The sequence below is a fragment of the Syngnathus typhle genome, linkage group LG1 (genome assembly GCF_033458585.1).
Source record: "Syngnathus typhle isolate RoL2023-S1 ecotype Sweden linkage group LG1, RoL_Styp_1.0, whole genome shotgun sequence".
In the NCBI taxonomy this organism is placed as follows: domain Eukaryota; kingdom Metazoa; phylum Chordata; class Actinopteri; order Syngnathiformes; family Syngnathidae; genus Syngnathus; species Syngnathus typhle.
Window position 1 is genome coordinate 7871112 of NC_083738.1, and position 22580 is coordinate 7893691.

Sequence of the window (22580 nt, forward strand, 5' to 3'; positions counted from 1 at the left end):
TTTATAATGTTCAAATACCACGTAAAATTTGTATTCATTTATTGATATTCAATAAACTAGCGGTTTTTAAGTAAAGGACTTGCAGTCTTTAGTGATGTGTCACGCTTTAAGAGGGGTACAGTTCCTTGAAACGGTATTCATTCCACTTGGACATCCTCTCATTTTGTGACGTTCCGATCACAAACTTGAATGGATTTTGTTGAGATTTAATGTGATAGACCAACACAATGTAGCATATAATTATGAAGTCTATTGAAAATAAGCCACGTGAAATAATAATAAATAAATAATAGTAAAATAATAATAATAAAATAATAAAAGTAAAATAATAATCAAAGTAATATAATAATCAACACTTTAAACGACAATAAAACTGAAATGTGTGGTGTACATTTGTATTACCAGCATCATCAAGACAGAGGAAGTCAGCAGACAAGTAAATTGCGGCAAAGTTGATAGCCTGGCTAGATTATCCCAAGCTTTGAACATCTCATGGGCCAATGTTCATTCCATACCACAAAATGGAAAAATTCTAATACAAATGCAAACCTACAAAAACATGACTTACCACCAAAATTTACACAGCAAGCGAGACCATTGGACTGAGAAGAAGCCCAGAGGCACATAGTCGTTGTGCAGAACAACAGAAAAATGCAGCTCAAGTGGCAGAAAGTGTCCACAGGACAACTATAAGCAGTGCACGCCCCAAGACAAAGAAAGGCTAATTTATTTTTGTTGGAGACACTGCAAACATGTAGAAAAGGTGCATTTGTCAGAAAACACCAAAAGGGAACTTTTTGGAGTCTAAATGCAAAGTGCTGTGTGTGGTGGAAAACTAAACACTATGAGAAGCTGGACTCTGCTAAATATTAGCCTGGAAATCCCTACTCAATCCTGTACCAACAATTAAGTAAACCAGTCCAACCTGCAGTTGAGGGTTCTTATTGCTTTCATGAAGAAAGAAATCGTGTTTGGCTTACTAGGCTATAGCTACTAGATACAGATACACGGTAGAGGTTCTAAATAGAAAGATGCTCAAAGAATATTCATGTGTATCCATAATTGGGCAGTGGAAGTCCAGACCTAAACCCTATTATTGCCTGTGTGGATGAAGTACAGAAAAGCCCCCCGCAATTGAGTCTGTGCCATTTAACCCGAAGCGCCTTATGGTGTGGAGAATACAGTATACTTGAAAATTATTCATCATAGATTTTCAAAGAAGAATAAGAAACCACTTTGTTGACTAGAAGTGCAAAATACGCACTGCATTTGTCAGATTTATATTTGCCAACATTTTGGAAATCTATGGATAATTTTCGCTTTACTTCATAAATATTGTTATTATTAAGTCTTGGTCAATCGTTTAAAAACAATAAAGGAATCATCCCAATTAGTTATTCTTTCAGCCAGTGAGGCTGTTTTATGACTGATGCTGCCAGGATCATAACAGACAACCTAACAAGTCACTATTTTATGACGGAAGTAGCATACAACATACGTACCAGGTGATAAAAATAATAGCCATGATCTTGCTGTCCGGAAATGTCTTTCGGACTGCCCAGTCCAGTATACCGCTGTTGCCACACACGGAAGCACAGCTTAACTTTTACACAGCTCGTGCTCTTTTTAATTACTACTCATGTGTTTTAATGTAGCCAAATTCATTATACAGTTGGTTGCATTTGCATTTTACTGTGTTTCCATTGTCAGACAATAGTGTGAGCACACTGCATTTATTTATTTATGTTCACAGTCCATTTGCTAACTACCAAAGCTGGTGCAGTGTGGTGATAAACTGATTTTACAATCACAAAGACATTTACCAAAACCAACATGGATTCAAGTTATCTGTCTGTACTGACATTTAAAATGATGAATTACAGAAAATGTGAAACATAACCTTACACTTACTGAGTGTCTTGTTTTCACCAAAAAGCGCACCCTCAAGCCTCAACTTACGTGATGACTTTATTTTAATGCAGTGATTGATAAAAAACTGGAATGGATGTCAAATGAATAAATGAATGAATGGATGAATGAATGAATGGATGAATAAATAAATAAATAAATAAATAAATAAATAAATAAATAAATAAATAAATAAATAAATAAATAAATAAATAAATAAATAAATAAATAAATAAATGAATGAATAAATAAATAAATAAATACATGGTGAAAATAATCAGCCACATTTCCAACCAGCTGCTTTTTCTTGGTGAAAATAATCAGCCACATTTCCAACCAGCTGCTTTTTCTTGGTGAAAATAATCAGCCACATTTCCCCCTTTTTTTTTGTAATGTGCACTAAATCAGAACCTGAATCAGATTGTTTGGCAATTTCTGCATTGTCTATTTGAAGCAATGTCTTGTTTTTTAATAATAAAGCAAATTAAACAAATGTTTTTTAAACCTGACTCACCAATTAATTAAAAAAAACAACAGATCAACCGATTATCTCATAAAAGAAAGATTGGTGATTCACTCAAATGGAACTGAATTCATGTGATCGGTATTGGCCAATCATATTCATGGCCGATAGGCAAAATGTTCAACTTTGACTCAATATGTATTTGGGACATACTCACCGCTACGAATGTTGAGGGAATGATGTTTGTCCAAGGACCAACCTCCGAGGTGAGAGGGCACCATCTCAAAGCCCTGCATGAGAGCTGTTCTCCTCTCCCATTGAATCACTCCAGGACACGATTCATACTCATAGCCGACTGATACTGAAAGCATACACAAGTGGGGGTCTTAAATTCACGCCATTAGGTTTTGCAGTACAACTTGTACAATTTGACTGCTTGAAAATTTCTACCTGGTGTAGATTTTCTTTACATAAACTATCTAAGGATTTTTTCCAAGAATTATCAAGGAGAATGATTAATTGTTAACAAAAGTTAAGAAATAAAGCTGAGTTTACTTGACAGTGGGCTGAATCCAATTAGGTCATTTAGCAAGAGCGCAACTTTATATCATTTACGTCTGATGAAACAAAGGTGGAACTACAATATTTGACTATAATTCCAAAAAGTATGTTTGGTCCAAACTCAACACTGCGCATCGTCAAAAGAACTTCATAGTGACAGTGCAGTATGGTGGTGACAATTGCTTTATAAATTATAGGCCAATCAACGGTGGAACGAGTATTGAAACGAGTATTGAAATTATCTACCTTGGTCTCATTTTTTACATCACAGAGTTCTGATTTGTAGATTTTTGTGTAGAGACTGTATATCCACATGAACATTTTGTACACCCCAAAAACAAGAACAAGAACACTTGCATCTTGTGCAGATTCTTGTGTCATATAATTTGTCTTATTTTGGTGCAAATGACTGCACGTGCTATACATCTTAGTTTGTTTAGTTTTTAGTTGAACGTTAGTCTTCACAAACATTTCAAAAGCAGGCTGTACAATGATTAGCTCTTTTCAATGAGATGTTTCATGTTGCTCAAATTGTTCTCAAAAGCTGTGCATAGTGATGGAGTTTTTAGGGACCAGGGTTCGGATGCCTGAGTTCAACCCATATGGAAACATCTTTACTTCATTTCATTGGCTCCATCCCTGCAGTAACAGTGAAGTAGAATTTAATCTCTCTCAAACCTATATTGTATGTTAGGCTGAACCAGATGAAAGGTCTGTACAGCAAAACCTCATCAGTGAGTCTGTCTGCAAAGATCAGTATGAAGAAGCAGTGTAATCAAAAGTAGTCAGTCTTGTATGAGGGAAGCCAAAAATGTAGTGCCTGGCCTCTCTGTTGTATTGCTACACTGTGTAGCTTCTCACAACAGCTTGACAGAAAATTAGTCTTTGAGTCACATGACAGAAATGCAACCATATTGTGAAATAAAAAAAAAGTCTTACGAAACTTAATGCCTTTCATGTTTAATATTAACAACAGTCACTTTACAATACCCCCAACCCTTTAAGCGTTGCTATGCAAGTGCAAGAGATAAAACAACACTTTATATTCAAACCAGCAGGCAATGATTGCAGTTAATGCAAACGCATGAAAAAAACTGAACACAATTATGAAGTGGCAACAAAAGAGAACTTGATATCGCTGATATAAATACAGTTGAGGAGGACCTGCCATGGTCAAACAATGTAGGGACTAATCTAACTTTTGTGGACCCAAATGCATGAGAATTGACATGTTCTCAAAGGGATCTAAGGTGCTCAGTGAGCAGAAATATCGCTGAGTCAGTGGAATACATAAGTGGGGCTATCACATTGTGTACCAACTCCAACTTTCACTTCATAAAGAGAGAAAATACGAAAAAGCATGCAAGGTAAGTCCAATGGCTCCAATCAATAAAGATGTGGCTGAAACAATTACTATGTTAACCCAGCAGCCTAGGTTACGAATATTGCAATCGAATCTAAAGTCTGTCAGTTTTAAATAAATGTCTCAAAATGCAATCACTGGACTACAGAAGATTCTAATCCCACCTGTCAATGGACTCATATTGTCATGTCGAGTCATGACATGCGTGTTGCAAAACGTTACGTGGCTAATTCCCATTTGACAAAGCTGAATTGTGCTGCATTCTTCTTTGTCTAAACATTATTCAGATGATGATCACTATTTGTTCAATGAATTAAATTTCAACAAAGATTCAGAGGGACTGTACCACGCTAGTGCCGCCTGCACCTTCATTAAATACTGGACACCAAAATTGAGTAAGACCATCTGTGCTAAGAAAAATCAACATGGTCTACTACTGAGCCTACTTTTAAGTACGAAAATGGCCTGAAATAAAACATGCCGAGCGTATCGATGTCAGCCAAAATCACAAACACGCTAAAATGTACCTGCCCTGTCACAAAATTTACTATGCATCCCTTTTTTATGCAGAGCACGGTCTACTCTGTAACCAAATTTTCAGGTGCGTCAGGGGATCTGTATCTCTGCACCAGAATGTCCAAATTGGAGCAACGCGGTCTGCCAAAATCTTAAACACGGTCAACTGGAAAGCCCGACACAGAGATGAATTTGCGTGTTTCCACATCCTAAAATCACAACAGATATTCTGCAGGTGGTACACCTATACACACTCCCTTACAAACAAATGCACAAGCACGATAGGTCACAGGTGAAAGCTTTCAATCTCCTCTGTTGAAGTGTCTGGAATGTGTTCTCCCCAGCAAACAGAGCATGAGCTCCATTTCTTTCTGACTCTGTGTATGTAGACATACAATCAGTGTTTGTGTTGTTGGCTACGCCAGCAAAGCAGAAGAAAGACTAGGGAGGAAATGTTTAGGGGTGAACAAGTGTAGACAGATGAAAACAAACAAACAAACAAACAAACCTGGAAGACAGCATGAGACAAGGAAGGACCAGGGATGAGATGAGAAAGAATGGAGAAAATAAGGAGAAGACCGTACCACTGAGAAAGAAAATCAACTCAGGAGGAAGAGATGCTCAAAAGGCAAAGATGGGAGCGATCTTTGTTTAGACAGGGAGGTAGGTAGAGCGAGTGAAATTTTGATAGGACAAAAGGTGACATTAAGAAATATGAGTGGAAAAGGATAAACACCTTTTGATTTATCTGAACAAAGTTTCAAAGCGGTATAATATGATACTTTTGTATCTGGGAGTTTGAAGAAGAGCAAACTTATATATAAAAAGAAAACTTTATAGAACCTATGTCAAGGGTCCTACACGTTATATGTGAGCTGTTCAAGCCAGAAAATAGTGAAGACCCATTAAAGATTACAGTGCCCATGGACTAAATAACAAAATTATTAAATTACAGTCTGTGTCCGGAAATGCGTCTTGCGTTCTTGATTTGTGCAATGCCCACAGCCAGTTTCTATAAAGCAGAGTAATTTCAGAGGTGAGTTATGTTGTTTAAAATAGGAGAGATGTGTTTTAAGGAGGGTCTGAACTATATACACCTAAATCTCGATTTTACTCGCTTGGATTCTTCACAATTTTCTAACGCAGTTTGGTCATGGACCCCATTTTTTTGGGTGATAAATACATTTTTAAGTAGTATTTCAAATGGATGATACCAGGACCGTATAACGCGAAATGACTAGCGTGTAAACCTTGGAGCTAGTGATTTGATGAATTTCCGTGATCAATTTAACAGTTTAATAATAAGAAGTCGGGCTGTTTTATTATAGTGTTACGGATCACTAGGATTGATTTTATTTCGGAAAGGGGGAAGTTTGCGGAAGCACCTCGTCCACTCACAAGTCAAAGAGCGTGGCTGGACACAGTAGTAGAATAAGTGGCTGCTTTATTCTCTCTTCCGTCCAATTCACATGACTCAATCCGCCAGGTGGTATTTTAACTAGGAATTACTCCACAGTATATTTGTTGAGATTACAATATTTCCATTCTTCCTTCTCAAAGTACATCTCCACTGACATATCTTGAAAAGGTGTTCTAAACCATCAGTTTACAATATGTATTCTCTTGCCATTTTTGTAAAATGGTTTTACAAAATGGAGCAGCATGATACTGGACTGTATTCTGTAGGAGTGCCCACCCAGTTTGATTGACCACGGATTGCTCCCAAGTGATCAGTGGCTCAGATAAACGCAACGTGCCCCACCCCCTGTACTGTAGTTTTGACAAAAGATGAGTTGTGTAATTTAGGCCACTTTGCCCTATTTTTGAAATCAGTTACAATGATCTGACAGCGGAAATTAGCCTACCAAATACTTTCAGTCTTAATGTTTCTCAACAGTTAAAGAGTGTGAATTTGAGAAAATGATGCTATTTCCTGAGCTTGATAAAGTTATAAAAATTCTTCTTGAGAATTATTGTCTCACAAGTGAATTGTCTAAATTGGGGCTGCACAATAGTGGAAAAAAACACTCTGATATAGCTGTGAGTACTGCAAGATTGCTATTACTTTGGTATTTAAAATTTATTTGACGAATGTTACTAATACGCCTAGATACTCTTTTGTCCTTAGATGGCGATGCATAGTTTAGGTTGCATCTCATTGGTTACAGTCAGATAAAAATATACAATTACATATGGAAATTGCACATCTTTGTGATATGCATACTGCCATTATGACAATGACAATATTTTTTGTGTGAATTGTATGGCCTTAATTTAAACACACAAACATTTATGAGAATATTCATCAGCATTTATTATAGGTTATCATTTCAACTTTTCTCTTTCTGGATGTCTATGTTTTTATTTGAACACTTCCAAAACATTTAGTACAAAGGATATTTGTCTCATTCCCCAGTTAACTGGTCTGATTACCAAAATTGCTCCTCAAGGAAAAAATGTTTCAAGCCTTGTGAATATAGAAACAATTGAAGACAATAATACTTAGTACTTTTAATCTAATTAGATTCACATTATCAGACACTGTTCATTACATTCATTGTTTTCTGTTTTGACAATGAGGTATAATTAATTGTCAAACATGCTGTCTGTAGCAAATAAATTAGTTTGACCCAACAAATAACCCACTAAAATTGCCTGTGCAGGATGAGTTTTTGCTTAATTTAATACGTTTTTTAAACAATATATATTTTTTGCTGTTCTTGCTTGTTAAGTACCATTATTGGTTATGTAATGGTATCAAAATTTTGACATTAATTGTGTACTTCTCACACTGAGTGAACAAACAAACAAACAAATTTTGATTTAAGTCTAAAGTATTTTCTTTCCCACGCAAACGCAGAGTTCACCGGGTGAGCAGCAGAATACACCCACACAATGTAGCCACAGACAGCACTTGAAATATATCTTGCAAGAACATTGTGCATTAAAACAAACAAAAAAAGAATTAAAGATGCATATTTCTCAACCTACCAGTTGCATGGGTGAGGCCCCACACCTCCTGGCCATAAACATCAGTTTTGTTCCAGACCAGTTTGTGGACCAGACTAGGCCCAGCAGGGTACCAGCGTTGGTACAACCTTCCCTGGACTGAAGCTTTAACATGCACTTTAGAGAGACCACCCTGAGGGGAGATGGGTGAGGATGCTGATGGAGGTGTGAGGAGGATACGCAGCAAGGAGAGGTAACCTGCAGCTCGGGTACTCAAATAGTTCAGCTTCATGAAGGCTCCTGGAATTGTAACTTCTTCCTGCACTGCCTGCAGGAAAACAGCAGACAAACAAACGTTTATGGTCAAAATGTGTTTTATCATCTCCGTATTATATGCTAATTGGTGCGCTTGGAAAGGGCATCACAAAACAGATCCTAAATTGGCAGTCAGCATCGTAAATATGATTATTCTTTTTGTATTTCAATGATTTGATTGTGATGTAATATATTTAGGATTTATATTAAAATGATGATTTAAAATGCGTCTTTGTTAAAAAGATCTCTAAGGCTTTTAGGGCTTCAATATGTTCATTCAAAATCATGATGCTATATGGACAGATGAAAGCTGAGTGAAATATTAATAACTCTCCCGGTTGTGCTTTGCCTTCTCGGCAGGATCACTATTATAAAACAGACCTTGAACTCATCGGATTTTTATTTTCTGGTTAAATACATTTACTCTTGTAGCTTCATAAACTTAAGCTGATTAACCTTATTTACATTATTGTTGCAATAAATGACCAACCAACAATATTTCAGTAGGCCTACCTGAAGCTCTGGTACAGCAGGACCCTTCTCTGCACATGTCCCTGTGTATCTGGGAAGTGGGTATGGCAGCACCAGGGGATAAGGACTCAAAACAGCCCTGAGATCACATTTTGGAGGCTGCACCTCTTCCCTGGACATAATGACTTGATCCAGAACTAGGAAGTTGTTGTTTGGGGTCCACACAGTGCGTGTTTGTGGCAGGAAAGGCGGGCGTTGGAACATCAGAGTCACCGACATTGCACCCAAAGTCACCAGGTCATAACTAAAGTGTCAGAAAAGTCAAGATTAGTGGCGGAAAAGAAATGTGTGTGTGTGTGCAGGTGTGTGAATTTTCACACCTTCCATCCTGTCGACTGATGGTGTAACCATACTCAGGATGCTGAGGAAAGGTGATATTGACGCCAACCAATGAAGAGCCATCTTGCAAAGCAACGTGGCCTCGAATGACAGCAACACGACTGGCATAACAAAGACAGAAAGCAGTTGATGAAAATCATAAAAGGAGACAAAAGTGGACAAGATGAAACGTCCACCCTGCTATCCTGTCAATAAGATCACATTTGTCTGTCTGCATGTTTATTATCTGTCACGCCCGTGCCAGAGGACGCTCGGCCGGCAACTTCCCTCAGCCACACCCCTTCATTCCCCTCGGTCTTGTGTCGAGGCTCACGGTCAGAATCTCTTCCATGTCCGAGTGGACTTCTGTTTCCTGTCTGCTGTCCGTGAGTCTCGGTCCCGCTTGTGTCTTTGTTCGCCCACCTCCCTTCCCCTCAATAAACCGTGGTCCAAGCTGCATTTGGTCGCCCTGTTCCACCCATTCATGACATTCTCTGCTTGCAGTTAATGTGTGAAAGTGCAGTTAATGTGTGAGAATCAGAGCTGTGCATATGAGTATATTGGCAATACGGGAATAACATCATTGTTCTGGGTGAAAATCAAAACCATTACAGTATTTTCCGCACTATAAGGTGCACCTAAAAACCTCCAGTTTTCTCAAAAGCCGACAGTGCGCCTTATAACCAGGTGCGCAATATTGAGCCACTATCGCAGGCGTGTCCAAAGTCCGGCTCGCTAGCCAAATGTATATATCTTATATATGGACAAAGTTTTAAAATGGGCCATTCATTGAAGGTGCGCTTTATAATCCGGTGCGCCTTATATATGGACAAAGTTTTAAAATGGGCCATTCATTGAAGGTGCGCCTTATAATCCAGTGCGCCTTATAGTGCAGAAAATACTGTGGAATTGAAGCGAGAGAATCGAGATTCAGCTGTAAATACATACTCGCATACTTTTTGTGAAATTGATCACCGAAATATGTACAGGACAGCCCTTTTGCCATGCATCCATTTAACCGGTAACAATTCGTGGAAGATTTAATACCGTTAGACTGAGGTATTCACTTGATTATCTTCTGCTCTTGTATTTTAACAATGGACAATCCAAGGGCACCGTCATACAAAACATATAAGGGAAGCACTTTGCATGCACATGGCGACCCAGACTCACAAAGAGTAAACAAGCACATACCTGGTATCAAAGGGCACTTCTCCAGGGAGAGTGTGTGTGGCTGCTTTGCCAAGGAGAAAGTGTATGCGGCGGTAGAAACTGTACGTATGTGTGTTAATGGGTGAGGGGGGTGCAGTCGGAGGCAAAGGGCTCCGCTGCAACAAGGCCATGGGGTCGGTCGAGCCACGGCATAGAGGGTCAGAGCCACAGCTCAGCTGCTCGCAACAGTCCGGATCCACACAGTCAATCAAACCATCTGATATCGACAGAAACAAAGTCAAAATGAGATTTTCTACATTTATGATGTTTTTTAGCAACAATGTTTAAGAGCAGTATGTACAGTTGCTTCAATGACTTTTTAAAAAGTAACATTTTTGCATTTGTCCAAATTTCAAGAGGGGTGTACACTGTGCTAAATTATCACGTCCAAGATAGAGAAAGGATACCATAAAACCTCTGCCTAAAAAATAATTTCTGCACCTCCAGCCAATGAAGATTTCAACAAAGGAGATGCAATCTGAGACAACAAAGCATTCACGAATCACACCATTATCACAAAGATAAATCAAATTAGATTCTCTCATCAAGCCCCTTTCATATCGCTATAAATCAGGCATTGTCAGCACAATTATTTGAACGCGAGCCATAAAAGTCTAGTGTAAACAATAGCTGTTGATAGGAGCCAAAGCAGCAGGTAACAGGAGCCAGGCTGGCATTTGTGCTTCCTATTCCCGGCTTGTGTCTGAAAAGGCAGGAAGCAGTGCTGACATTTAAATGCATCTGACCACAGAGCAGAGAACTAAAGGCCAACAATATTCTATTATAACCTCCTCCTACAAAGGTGGCCGAGTACAATAATTCATTTCCATAACATTCACCACTCCAGCTTGAAAGAACACAATTAATTGAATTTGCTACATTGTTGCCATTAAAAGGACAATGTTTGTAAATTACTATGCATAGATGGAGAGTGAATGCAAAGTATAGATTAGACTATGAATACATCTGCAGTGTAAATGTTTGCGCTATATGCGATGGTTTGTTTTTGTTTTGGTTTTTTTTTCCAGGTGGAAGAACCCTGTCCAATCCATGCAGAGCAATGACAAGTTCTTCTTAGTCACTGATTACTTCCAACAGTATCTTTTCATCTCTGTCTTTCTTCACGCCTCAGACAAAAGGACTGCTGTGAATGAAAGACAGATATGAAAGCCGAGCATGTACAGTATACAAATTAGCAGCATGAGCTATATTATGGCATTTGAAAAGCCGGGGAGTGAAGTGGCACGAGTGAAAGATTGGAATGAGCTCTGTGACAGTGTGATACCTACGCAAAGTATATGGCAATAGTTCTTTCAATTTTTTTAATGGATTTCTTGCAATGCAGCAGCTTGTTAGGTTTTTACTGTTTTCAAGCATTGTCAAAAGGATCTTGGCCATTCATAGAGAGTATAGTAATACATTATTGCATGAAATGAAATTCTTTAAATGATGGTCAGTAGGACAGGTGTTGTTGAGTTGTAATTGTTTTTCAAACTTTCTTTTACGTCTGAAAATAAATACAGGGTGCCCAAGGTTTACAATGTTCCTGATAATGTACTGCAAATTTATATGTACTGTTGGTAAGTAATGAGTAATAGGACTCAATAGGCTTCACAGCAGGACTGTGAAAACGCAAAGACGAAAAGAAGGAAGGACAATGAAAAATATTCTTATGGGTTATTCAATTGATGGAAAGAAGTGCAAGAAAGACAGAAATGAAAGAGGTAACAAAGACCGAATGGAGACAGAAAATGATAGATGATGATAGAATGTCACCTCCATCGTTGTCTGTTCCATCACTGCAGTCAGTTTCCATGACAACGCTGCATCCAGGCCCGCTCCATCCAGCCTGGCAGACGCAGCGCCAGCCACTCTGCTCCAGGGTACAGCGCCCGTGCCCGCTGCACAACCCTGGGCAGCCATCTGAGGATGACACAAACACAGACATGCACACTCGGAGTCATTGGAATTTGTTCAAAATAGGGAATACTTGTTGTGAATTAAAAAAAAAAAAGAACCTTTCACAACGATGTCCAGATCATGAGCAACTGTGGAGGACAAAAGTGACAATGACACCATTTTCCAATCCAAATATCACAACGAATAATTAAAATCCCCCAAGTGCGCTCACTAATGTTGCAGTGCTCTCCCTCCCAGCCGGGTTGGCAGATGCAAGTCCCATCGTGGCACTGGCCGTGTTCTTCGCAGCGAGGATGGCACGCTCTCTGGTCACACGCCACACCGAGCCAACCCTCCTCACACTGGCACTGGCCCTCTGAGCAAACACCATGACTGCCACACGGCACCGGGCACAATTCTGCCAGAGAGGTGGGTGGGGGTATGTGGGCGAGACAAACGTGTTAGTGTGAGAGGAGAAAAGAATGGGCCAAGCAGATGGAACAAATTAAGAATTGAAAAGAAAAAGAGTTGCATGGACGATGGAGTAAAAAAAAGAAGCAACATTTAGAATTTAGGCAGAATAATCAGTTAGCGGAAGGAGACGTATTCTTATTTATCTACAATTTTCCGTCATCTAATAGCTAAGTACAGGAGAAGAGTGAATAGAAACATAACAAAGTAATGATACGTATTTGCACTGCATTTCGAAACCCGCAAGTGCCTGAAATTTAGGTCTTTGGTGGACATGTTCAAACCCCTTCATCCCCTCTGTTAGATTTTCTGTATTCTGTTTTCCTATCATCATTTTATTCTCTACCTCGCCTTGCTTGTCTATGTTTTGTTTCTCTTTTTTAACTGACATATCTGTGAATAAAGCGAGCAAAGTGCTAGACTACAAACCTAGCAGCACCGAAAAGTTATTTCAATCTACTGTATTTTTCCATACTATAAGGCGCACCTAAAAACCTAAAATTTTCTCAAAAGCCGACAGTGCGCCTCATAGTCTGGTGCACTTTATATATGGACCAAATTCCTAAATTTAGACTGTCCCGAAGTATTGTGTCATGAAATCAATCATAAGTGGCCTGCTGAAGACTATGGATCATGAATCAAAAAGACTATAGATCATTATTTTGTGATTATAAAGTAATTTGTTGCTTCTGAAGTTGAAATAAGAAAGATGAAATGGAGAATGATTTGATTTGGATTAGAAATCTGACATGATGCATTAATGGTGCGCCGTATATAAGGACAAAGTTATAAAATGGGCCCTTCATTGAAGGTGCGCCTTATAGTCCGGTGCGCCTTATAGTCCGGTGCGCCTTATAGTCCGGAAAATATGGTAAATATACATTGTAGGGAGAGGGTGGGAAAAGTGGAATTAAAGGTGGAGTGGCATTTAGCTTTGGTTGGGCAAGAACAGGATTTGCAATTGAAGGGTTAGGACATCACAGAGAGCAAATTCCTTCTTTGTTCCACTGATAGATATTCAGCCACTGTCTGTCATTATCACACGCTATGGTATATCACAGTAATAAGACGTCCCCAAATGTTGAGGGCAAGTACTCATGCTTATTGCCCATAAATCATCATCGCCAAGACCAGCATTAACTTTATGTGGTGGAAAGCCTTAAAAGTGACATTTTGCCATCTGTGATATACTCTAATAAGGACAAGGATGAGGTCATTTTATACAGTAATTTTGAATTCCACTACTATTGTCTTTTCTTTCAGATCAATGTTATGCAGAGGCATTGGTGGTATTCTGCTTTGAAAGAAATCTCAAACAACTTTATTGGGAAAAAAGAAACATTCAAAGTATTTATTTGGCAAGATTAAATGGCAAGTTTTGTGTTGCTCCAATTTACATTCTCGAAGCAGCCTTGATTGAAAAATAGCTTCCTCTTCTAGTTTTTCTCTTACCTCCATGTTATTCCATCACTTCAAGTAGCTGGAGGACATTTGTTTGTGATTGCACTTTCGGTGAGCTATCCACTGCAAAATTGTTGGTGTTTGCACTGCCTCAGTCATTACAGGTAATATTGCACACAAGCATGAAAACTGAGCAGACAATATAAGAGACAACTGCCCAATCGAAGATCCAGTTCAACAGCATCAAATATTTTATATTCAGAAAGATAATGACCGTTTGCATCAATTTGTCAGTCATCATCGATCACCATGTTTGTTCAGAGGAAAAAAAAGATTGCTTTCATCCTTTGTGCTGGATTATAGTGGATTATGTTTGTTAATCTAATGTTGTGGCTGTGAGTATAGCGTGGATATAAAAACGCTACACAGCCCTGATCAAATGCTATGTTTACCTGAAATAAATATGCTCCCACGACAAAGTTCGTACCTTTTTTCCACTGTTCATGTGACCCCTATAATCCGTACACTCAAATGAATAAAATGAAATACGAAATATCTAAATATCAAACTTCTGAAATAATGCACTTACGTACTATTGCCAATTTGTAACACCAACATTTTTGTCGTAATATCTTACAGCATAAGCCATGGAGAGCTTCCACGTCAGAGGCATCTCATTATACACAAGTATCTTTTCGAAGAAGGGTACAAAATATATTTTCACCGACTAATACAACGGAAAAAGTCAAGACAGCCACATCCCTAGTTATACAAGGGTGTCCATACTTGTGCAACCACACTATCAAAGTTTGGTCATTTTACTCTGCAATTTAAACATTTATTTTCAATTGAATACATAACAGCATTTTAGAGTGGCTGCTATCCATTCCTCTCATGGGTATAAATCCCATTTCCCTGGGGAAATTGTACCTGGCAAGATCAGCCATGCCACTTGACCACTGATAAATGTGTGTCGCATGTTTTTTTTTGGACTGAAAATCAAATTTGTGCTTTACCAATGTAGCAGTCTGGTCCCGTCCAGTTGGGTTGGCAGGCGCAGGTGTCTGACTCAGGGAGGTACGTGCCATGTCCTGAACACTGCTCCTGACACGCTGGCAACGGGTCCTCACAGCTGACTCCGGCCCAGCCTGGAGAGCACACACACTCCCCGCGGACGCACACGCCATGCCCACCGCACTGAGGGTCTACGCAGTCCACTGCAGACAAAGAAAGGACAAATGTCCAAGTTTGGGGGGGGAAGGGGAGTTGTTAAAGATCCGAGAGTGCCTGTCTAATTAGAATCATCAGTTCACTGAGTATGAAAGCAGTGTTCTTTGCATCCCATCCAGGAGTTAACCGCCCTAGCTACAATCCCTGTATCTGTTCCGCAACATTACATTTCATAGGACACTTAAAAACCGGGCTTTGATAAGGGGTGAAATGGCCTGGTTGAAATCTGCATGTGCCGGTGGTCAGTGTTAGTGTGTGTAATTACAGCTCTGAGAGCTGAGCCAAAACGCAGCACAGCGCCTCAGCACAACTCAGCTTGGCTCTGCTGTTCAAGGTCAAACACGTGATTCAATCTCTGCAGGGGCTGTTTTTTAATGCTGTGGTGAGAGGTTACAATTAAGTAGAGTCTATAGCTATGAATAATGTGGCTTTGTTATTTTATAATTGGTGGTTATACAGTGGAGAGATGCAAAACCATGCATGACTGTGCACTCAATGAGAATCCCATCGCAAAATGAGAAACTCGCATTAGACTAAAGTACTTTATGTCACGGCTATGAAACATTATTGGGACTTCAAATATGGAATGGTTAATATCATTGTTCAGAGGTGGGCATCATCCATTTGTCCCTGAATTTCCATCCCTGACCTACTACGTGCGGCCAGTTCGTCGGCAAGAACCACTCGGCTTTGAGGACATCATTTCCACGTCACACATAAAGAAAAAATATCAGGCGTGCAATATGTGCATGTGACGTGGTTACCAGCAAGTCTCGACAGCGTTTGGCTGACTTGGAACTGAACTACAATACAATACAATACAACAGTGGTCCCCGACCACCGGGACGCGGACCAGTACCGGTCCGTGGGTCACTTGGTACCGGGCCGCCAAGCCGCACAGAAAAAAAATAAAATATCGACGATCAATTAATTCAGGTGAAGACACTCGTCCCGGTCACGTGACATGTTTCCCCAGTCGAGCTCGCAAAGCTAATATGTGGCGACAGGCTAACTAACCAGGCAATGAAGCATTCAAAACTGCTTCAACACATGGACACCAAGCATCCTGCAATAAAAGACAAACCTTAATCACTTCGGGTGTCATTGTCTGCGACTACGTCTAGATGGGACCGGCTCGTTTCTGAGAAACAAACTCAGTGCTCCCACTAATTCAACGTAATGGTGAGTTTTATTTTTGTCATTTGTACCTGTTTTTATGTCAGTCGTATCATTTTATTTCATCGTATTTATATATTTATTATAAATGTATTATTCATTTATTTATTTATACAAATGTATTATTTATTTATATAAATGCCAGTCCGCGAAAATATTTATACTATATAAATATAATATAATATATATTTATATATAAAAGGTTGGGGACCACTGCAATACAATACAATGCAACACAATACGATACAATACAACGCAAAATAATACAATACAATACATTACAATACAATAGGGACAGAAAACTCAGGGACGGCCCACCTCTGTCATTGTTAATACAATATTGCATGTGCGAGTAGAGGGGGTGAAATGCACTCAGAGTAAAAAAACAAACATGCTGCCGGAATTCTTTTTTACATGGAATATACACGCAAAGCGAACTGATGAAAAGAGAATGTCTGTAAAGCATAGTGTTTCGCCGACATTATGGTTCAAAACAATGAACGATGGTGCAAGACATTTACGTATATTGTTTGTCAAATAATGTTAGCACGGGGCACTACATGATGGTGTGTTTGTCTTTGACAACGATGTCTCACTATTGACCGTTCTGCCAACACACAATAGGCCCTATTTTTGTGGACAGGTTGAGGGTGTTTGAGACATTGTGGGATGGAACACAGCCAACACTCGGCCAATCTAAATGGCTCCCCTCATTCCCTTTAAAATCAATGCGACCGATGCACGCACAGTCTTTGACATTGCTTCCGTGATGAAGCGTGCCCCTCATATAGTTTTGCCACATGGTCAAAGGGTTCCTATGAAAATATCTTTGTAAAGATTACAAATATTCAGATTTCTACAACGATATAGAGGGATTGTCCAATGCCATTGTCATATTTATTAATAAAATAGGATGACATGCACCACACATGGCTGTGGGGATTCAAAACTGTCGACCTAAATCTCAGTTAAATCCATCAAAACTGCGTTACACCACCTGCGCCACAAGTGAGACCTGCTTTTAGCTAGTCTAAAATTGTGTCTACTTTTGGTCACCAAATTACCAGATACATATGTCAGGGGGCATACAATACATGCCGGAACGCCTATTGAGGTGCTTATAAAATTCACAAACATGCTATATTAGACTTGCCCAAGCACGGAATTGGAGACACTTTTTTCCTCTTAAGGAAACAGCGTTTACAAGTGCATTGTTGTTGAGATTCTGACATGTTAACCAGTTTTAAGCAGGCGCTGTTATAGTAATTTATCTGGAAATGAATGTGGCATCTTTCTATCAGTTTATATTACTTTTGAAAATAAAAGTTGCCTTTAAAGATGGTTTACCATATTGAAAGCAGACGTTTATTCACGCTCACCTGATGACTTATAGATTGTACAACCAGCCAAGTACATGGTGTTGGTCTCATTATGTTGCATTACCATCATTGCATTACCATCATTTGTATCAGTCAGTGAATGCAAACTGTAGTTTTGCATTATTTGCAATCAGCAGCTCTAACTGGGGCAAACTGGTATATGTTTGTACTATGGATAGAAATTGTGCACTTATCATTTTTTAACTTCTGCCATCACAAACAGCAAGTCATCACAAGTACTGTTTGATGTAAGATTGGCTGTAAACGTCTGCCATCTTGGGCAGGAAATTGGGTTGATGACAGCAGTTTACAGCAAACCAAAAGACATGCACAACCTAACCTCAATCCCCTTCCAATTTCACCCCCATGCGGTGTGAATAATTACAATCATACACAAATGTAATTTATGTTACTATATCATCCAGTTAATCTAAAAGTTATATGCCACCAACTTCATGGACCAGTTACCTACACTCACCACAAGGTCGAACCACTATCCAACTCATTAACACAATTATGACAAACGTGTTTATTTGAAGAATGTAAGCTGAGGAAAGTCAATGGTGTTTGCTATTTGGAACAAAGACAATTCTAACTTTTTTCCATGCATTTTGAAAATAAACACAATAACTTCCAGATATATTATTTATTCTGCCATCATGCATTTCCAACAAATACATGTTCACTGACATGAAAACCAATTGATATTTCGATTTAGATCATTTTCTGGGTCACCAGCGTCAGTAAATCTCCTTCCCAAGGATGTTAATACTGGGTAGTTTATTTTAGGGAATAATGTTAATAATATTATCATGTTGGTGATATAAACTAAATGATTGAATTAAATTTGAAATACAATAATTGTTTTGTGGTGACCAGGAATGTTGTGTTTATTTAACATACCGCGTATAGCCTATTTTACTTTCTCTGTTTTGAGTTAGTTGACGGCCCCAATTTAATTTCTTTTCACACAGTAAAAAACAAGCAAACCAAGATGGGTCATGAAAAACACATAAACCGGTAGAAGGATTTAGTGAAATAATGCAATAAGTGAAATATGGCCATGATATATTTCACTTATTGCATTATTTCACTAAATTTGTTGATAACATTGAAATATTTGTATTGATTGTATTGAGCAATTATATTTCTTCAAGCCGTGAAAAGAATTACTGTCGTCTGCAGTCTGTCAGCACATTTAGCATTTATGGCAAATTAAAAGCACTCTTTCTATGTTTAAATAAAAAAAACATTTTTTAAATCTGTAGTTAATTTTGCCCCAATGGCACTCTATGGTTAGGTCTAAAACCCAAATCATATTTAAATGCGGACAAAACCAATAAATCTTTGATCAATTAATCACTGTAGTTTCTTTATACTCATTGTAAAAAACTGGTTGATTCATGGCAAGAATGTAATGTGAACATTGATACACACCAATTGGAGCAAGGAGGCAGTTACAGGAGCAAATGAAATGGGTGGCTTGATGGGCATGCCTTTGTTTTAGAGTGCACTCTGCCTTTTGACAATATGAATAATAGTATTATCAAAGAAGGCCCTCACTTGTACAGCATTTAGCGATACTATTTATTTCACTCATTTACAGTACTATAACCTTTTTGTTTATAGTATTCTTGGAACTGCAGCTGATTGTGACATATTTTGGCTTACAATGAGACCCCGGGGATGTCCAGCTTTACTTGTTTTTCACTGAACCAATTAGCATGAGTTTATTTCGACTGACGTTTTGTGCCACAAATGAGAGTTAGAGTATTTTTTTTCTTAATGAGAAGCAGAGTGCAGTGAGAAGTGCACCCTCTCCCACTGAGGGGCAAACAATTTGTTGGTGAAGGTACCAAAATAGGCGTTAACGTCAGCATTTGTCAGAGTTTCTTCAAGGTCAGAAATGTTTGCCCACACTTATTGTGTTTTTTCTTGTTGCAAAACCAAAATAATCGCTTGCAACAAGAACAATACAGGCAAATGTTTGGCAAACACAACGATGAGAACGCAACATTCGTTGACCACAAAAACCCTTGCAATTGTTGGGATAAGGGCTTTATCGGCACGTGTGAGCTGGAAAGGACCCGGAAAACAAGGAAAATAGTGGCAATTAAGACAAGTGTGTGAGAAGCAGCTGCACTCAGTTACAAACTCGAGTGCTATCGAAAGCTGTTTGCTTCTGAAATGAATAAGCATGTGTGTTTGACAGCTGTAGCTTAAGTCACTGGACTGAAAGGTACGTTTTGATTACGGTTCAGAGCTCAAGACGGTGACAAAACAAAAAAGTGGGAAAAAATGTTTGAATGGCTAATAATGGTGCCACAGCTCATAGCGACACAGAAAAACACAAAAATGGTGTATGAGGAGAGTTCATCTGCAAAGTTGACGGAGTTCTTTGTTAGACCCGGCAACATAGGATGGAGAAAAAAAAAAAAATTATTAGAAAGAAAACAAAAGACTCAAGTGACCGTCTTTTCTCTGTGATAAACCAATATTCTTGTGAGACTGTTTTATTACTTACATTATTACACTGAAAAGATAGGAAGACATATTTTGGTATTATTTAGAACATTGTGATATTTAGGACTTCAAAAGAGAACTACAATTATTTTTTGGGGTTTTATTTTCTGCTCATATAGGGGAGGCATAATTTAAATTAAGGCTGCACAGTATATTGAAAAAATATTGCCATTGTAATAATGCAGAATACAAAGGATGTGCAATAAATTCATATGTAATTGTATGGTTTAAACCAAGGGTACCCAAACTTTTCCCTTTGAAGGCCACATAACTTGTATCTTCTGTGACGAGGGGCCACTGTCAGTTTGTAAAGGAAAAATAAGTGTGACAATTTTAGCGGTTCCTAAGCAACATTTTATTTTCCAGAAAGACCCACATAACCAAATATTAAAAAATCTTTCTGGAAAGGAAATATATTGTCACACGATTAGTGAAATAAATATGAATATTTATGAAATGAAAAATAACCCCCTCTGGGTTCTTCACAAACAACAGAATAAAGTAAGCAATGACACTATTTGTGAAATAAACACAGAAATAACCATCTCTGGGTGCTTCACAGAAAAAAATGACCGCATGAGGTTGAATAGAATGTCAAGTTCTCTGCATCTATTAGTCTCAATCGCATGACCAATCTGAAAGCCCTCGCCTAGTGTGCGGGGCATTTTTTGAGCGCCACTGAAGGCGAAATGCATGCGTGGATAGAGACAGGAACGCCGACTGCGCCTTGTGTGCACCGGGCTGAATGTGTCTTTGGTATTGTTTAGGGGACCGGGCCAAATGTAAAAGCAGGTTGTATTTGTAGTTTGGGGACTCCTGCTTTAACCAGTTGAAACCTTAAATGTGCATTTCCATCCAATAGGAAAACATTATGTGGAGGAAATACTAAGACTACATAATTAGATGTGAAAACATTCATATTTTCCACATGGACATTTTCTTTCTTTCATTAGATACATCCATTTTACATAATGCATGTTTTTCCAATATTGTGCAGCCCCACTTTAAATATATCTGCTTTAAAATACTGGTAACAATATCTCCAGGACTGTGTCTTCTTTTTTTTTTGGGTTACATTAGTATCTATAATGACCGTTGAAATGTTTTTGCAATGAGTTTTGTAATAATCAATGGTGAAAATACGGCAAGGTCATCAAAGTCATGAAGCTGAAACTGTGTATTGAGTTTTACTCTCTTACCTAGTTCACAGTTTACCCCCTTGTAGGCAGGGCTGCATATGCAGACGCCGTGCATGCAGGAGCCATGGTTGGAGCAGGTGGGGTCAATACACTGACCTTCCTCCACATTACACTCTGCTCCCTTCCAACCGGCCAGGCACACACACCTTCCTTTCTCATACACGCCGTTACCGCTGCACAACACGGGGCACAAATCTGTAACAGGACAAACACAGATTACAGCCACGTGAAAAAACACACATCGTACTGCAGTATATTAGCTGGGAGACCATAGTAACCCAGTGTGAGAGGGGTGACACACTCTTATCTCAGCCGCTGCATGGATTCGGCAAATCCTCAAACAGTCCTACGCCCTTCCTCACGTAAACACTCACACACACACGCACACACACACACACACGCACGCACTAACGCACGCACACACACACACACACACATGCACGCATGCACACAAACAGACATACACATTCGCACTCACACATTCAAAGAACACACACGTAGGCACACGCACACATCCCGGCTTATCACTCACGCTGTTTCAATTTACTCAAGCACCACCTGAGCCCGGCTACCACGGCAACCCAAGAATTGGAGAAAATCCCTTCAACGTCACCTCACTTGCTCTGAACAGGCCGTGAAAACAATCGTGAAAACGAAAGATTAGGGACGAGAGAGCATTAGGGTTTTATAGAATGAGGAGTTTTCGTCATGCAGAGATGGAAACCTGTGCGGCAGCCAGACACATAGGCACTGACATTTCTCCCCCATTCCCCCTCTACACACGCAAGCACACACACAAACACGCACGCACACACAGACACACACGCGCACACACACACCATCACGTCAATGCTGCAAGAATAGAGGGATGGCAGGTAGACATTTCAAATAGATTTAAATGAAAACTTACAACTAGCGCAAAAAACTGATGAGAACTCAATGCATATTATCTAAGTAGGCCTATGATGTCTTGTTTGATCCTCTGTAAATATAACCCGCTGCACTCTGTCCCAATAACCGCATACCTTTTACATCTCTTTCCATAACTTGGCAAACAACGGAGATCACAATGCAATCAAATATGCGAAGATGAGAGGAGCGTGCGAATAAATGACGCATGGAAATAAATCAGAGGAGAAATAGCAGAACACCTGTTTCAACACAAT

At 39.1% G+C, this 22580-nt stretch overlaps 1 protein-coding gene across 1 annotated transcript in view; it reads right to left on the reverse strand.

Moving 5' to 3' along the window:
* Positions 1-22580, reverse strand: part of tenm1 (teneurin transmembrane protein 1) — a 166236-nt gene that overhangs the window by 56874 nt on the left and 86782 nt on the right. The window contains exons 9-18 of the mRNA XM_061286297.1: positions 21415-21609; positions 14924-15124; positions 12268-12453; positions 12155-12184; positions 11913-12059; positions 10119-10353; positions 8927-9046; positions 8589-8850; positions 7803-8088; positions 2589-2732 (exon numbers count right to left, since the gene is read on the reverse strand). Coding sequence (XP_061142281.1) covers positions 2589-2732; positions 7803-8088; positions 8589-8850; positions 8927-9046; positions 10119-10353; positions 11913-12059; positions 12155-12184; positions 12268-12453; positions 14924-15124; positions 21415-21609 — 1806 coding nt within the window. The remainder of the gene's footprint in view (positions 1-2588; positions 2733-7802; positions 8089-8588; positions 8851-8926; positions 9047-10118; positions 10354-11912; positions 12060-12154; positions 12185-12267; positions 12454-14923; positions 15125-21414; positions 21610-22580) is intronic.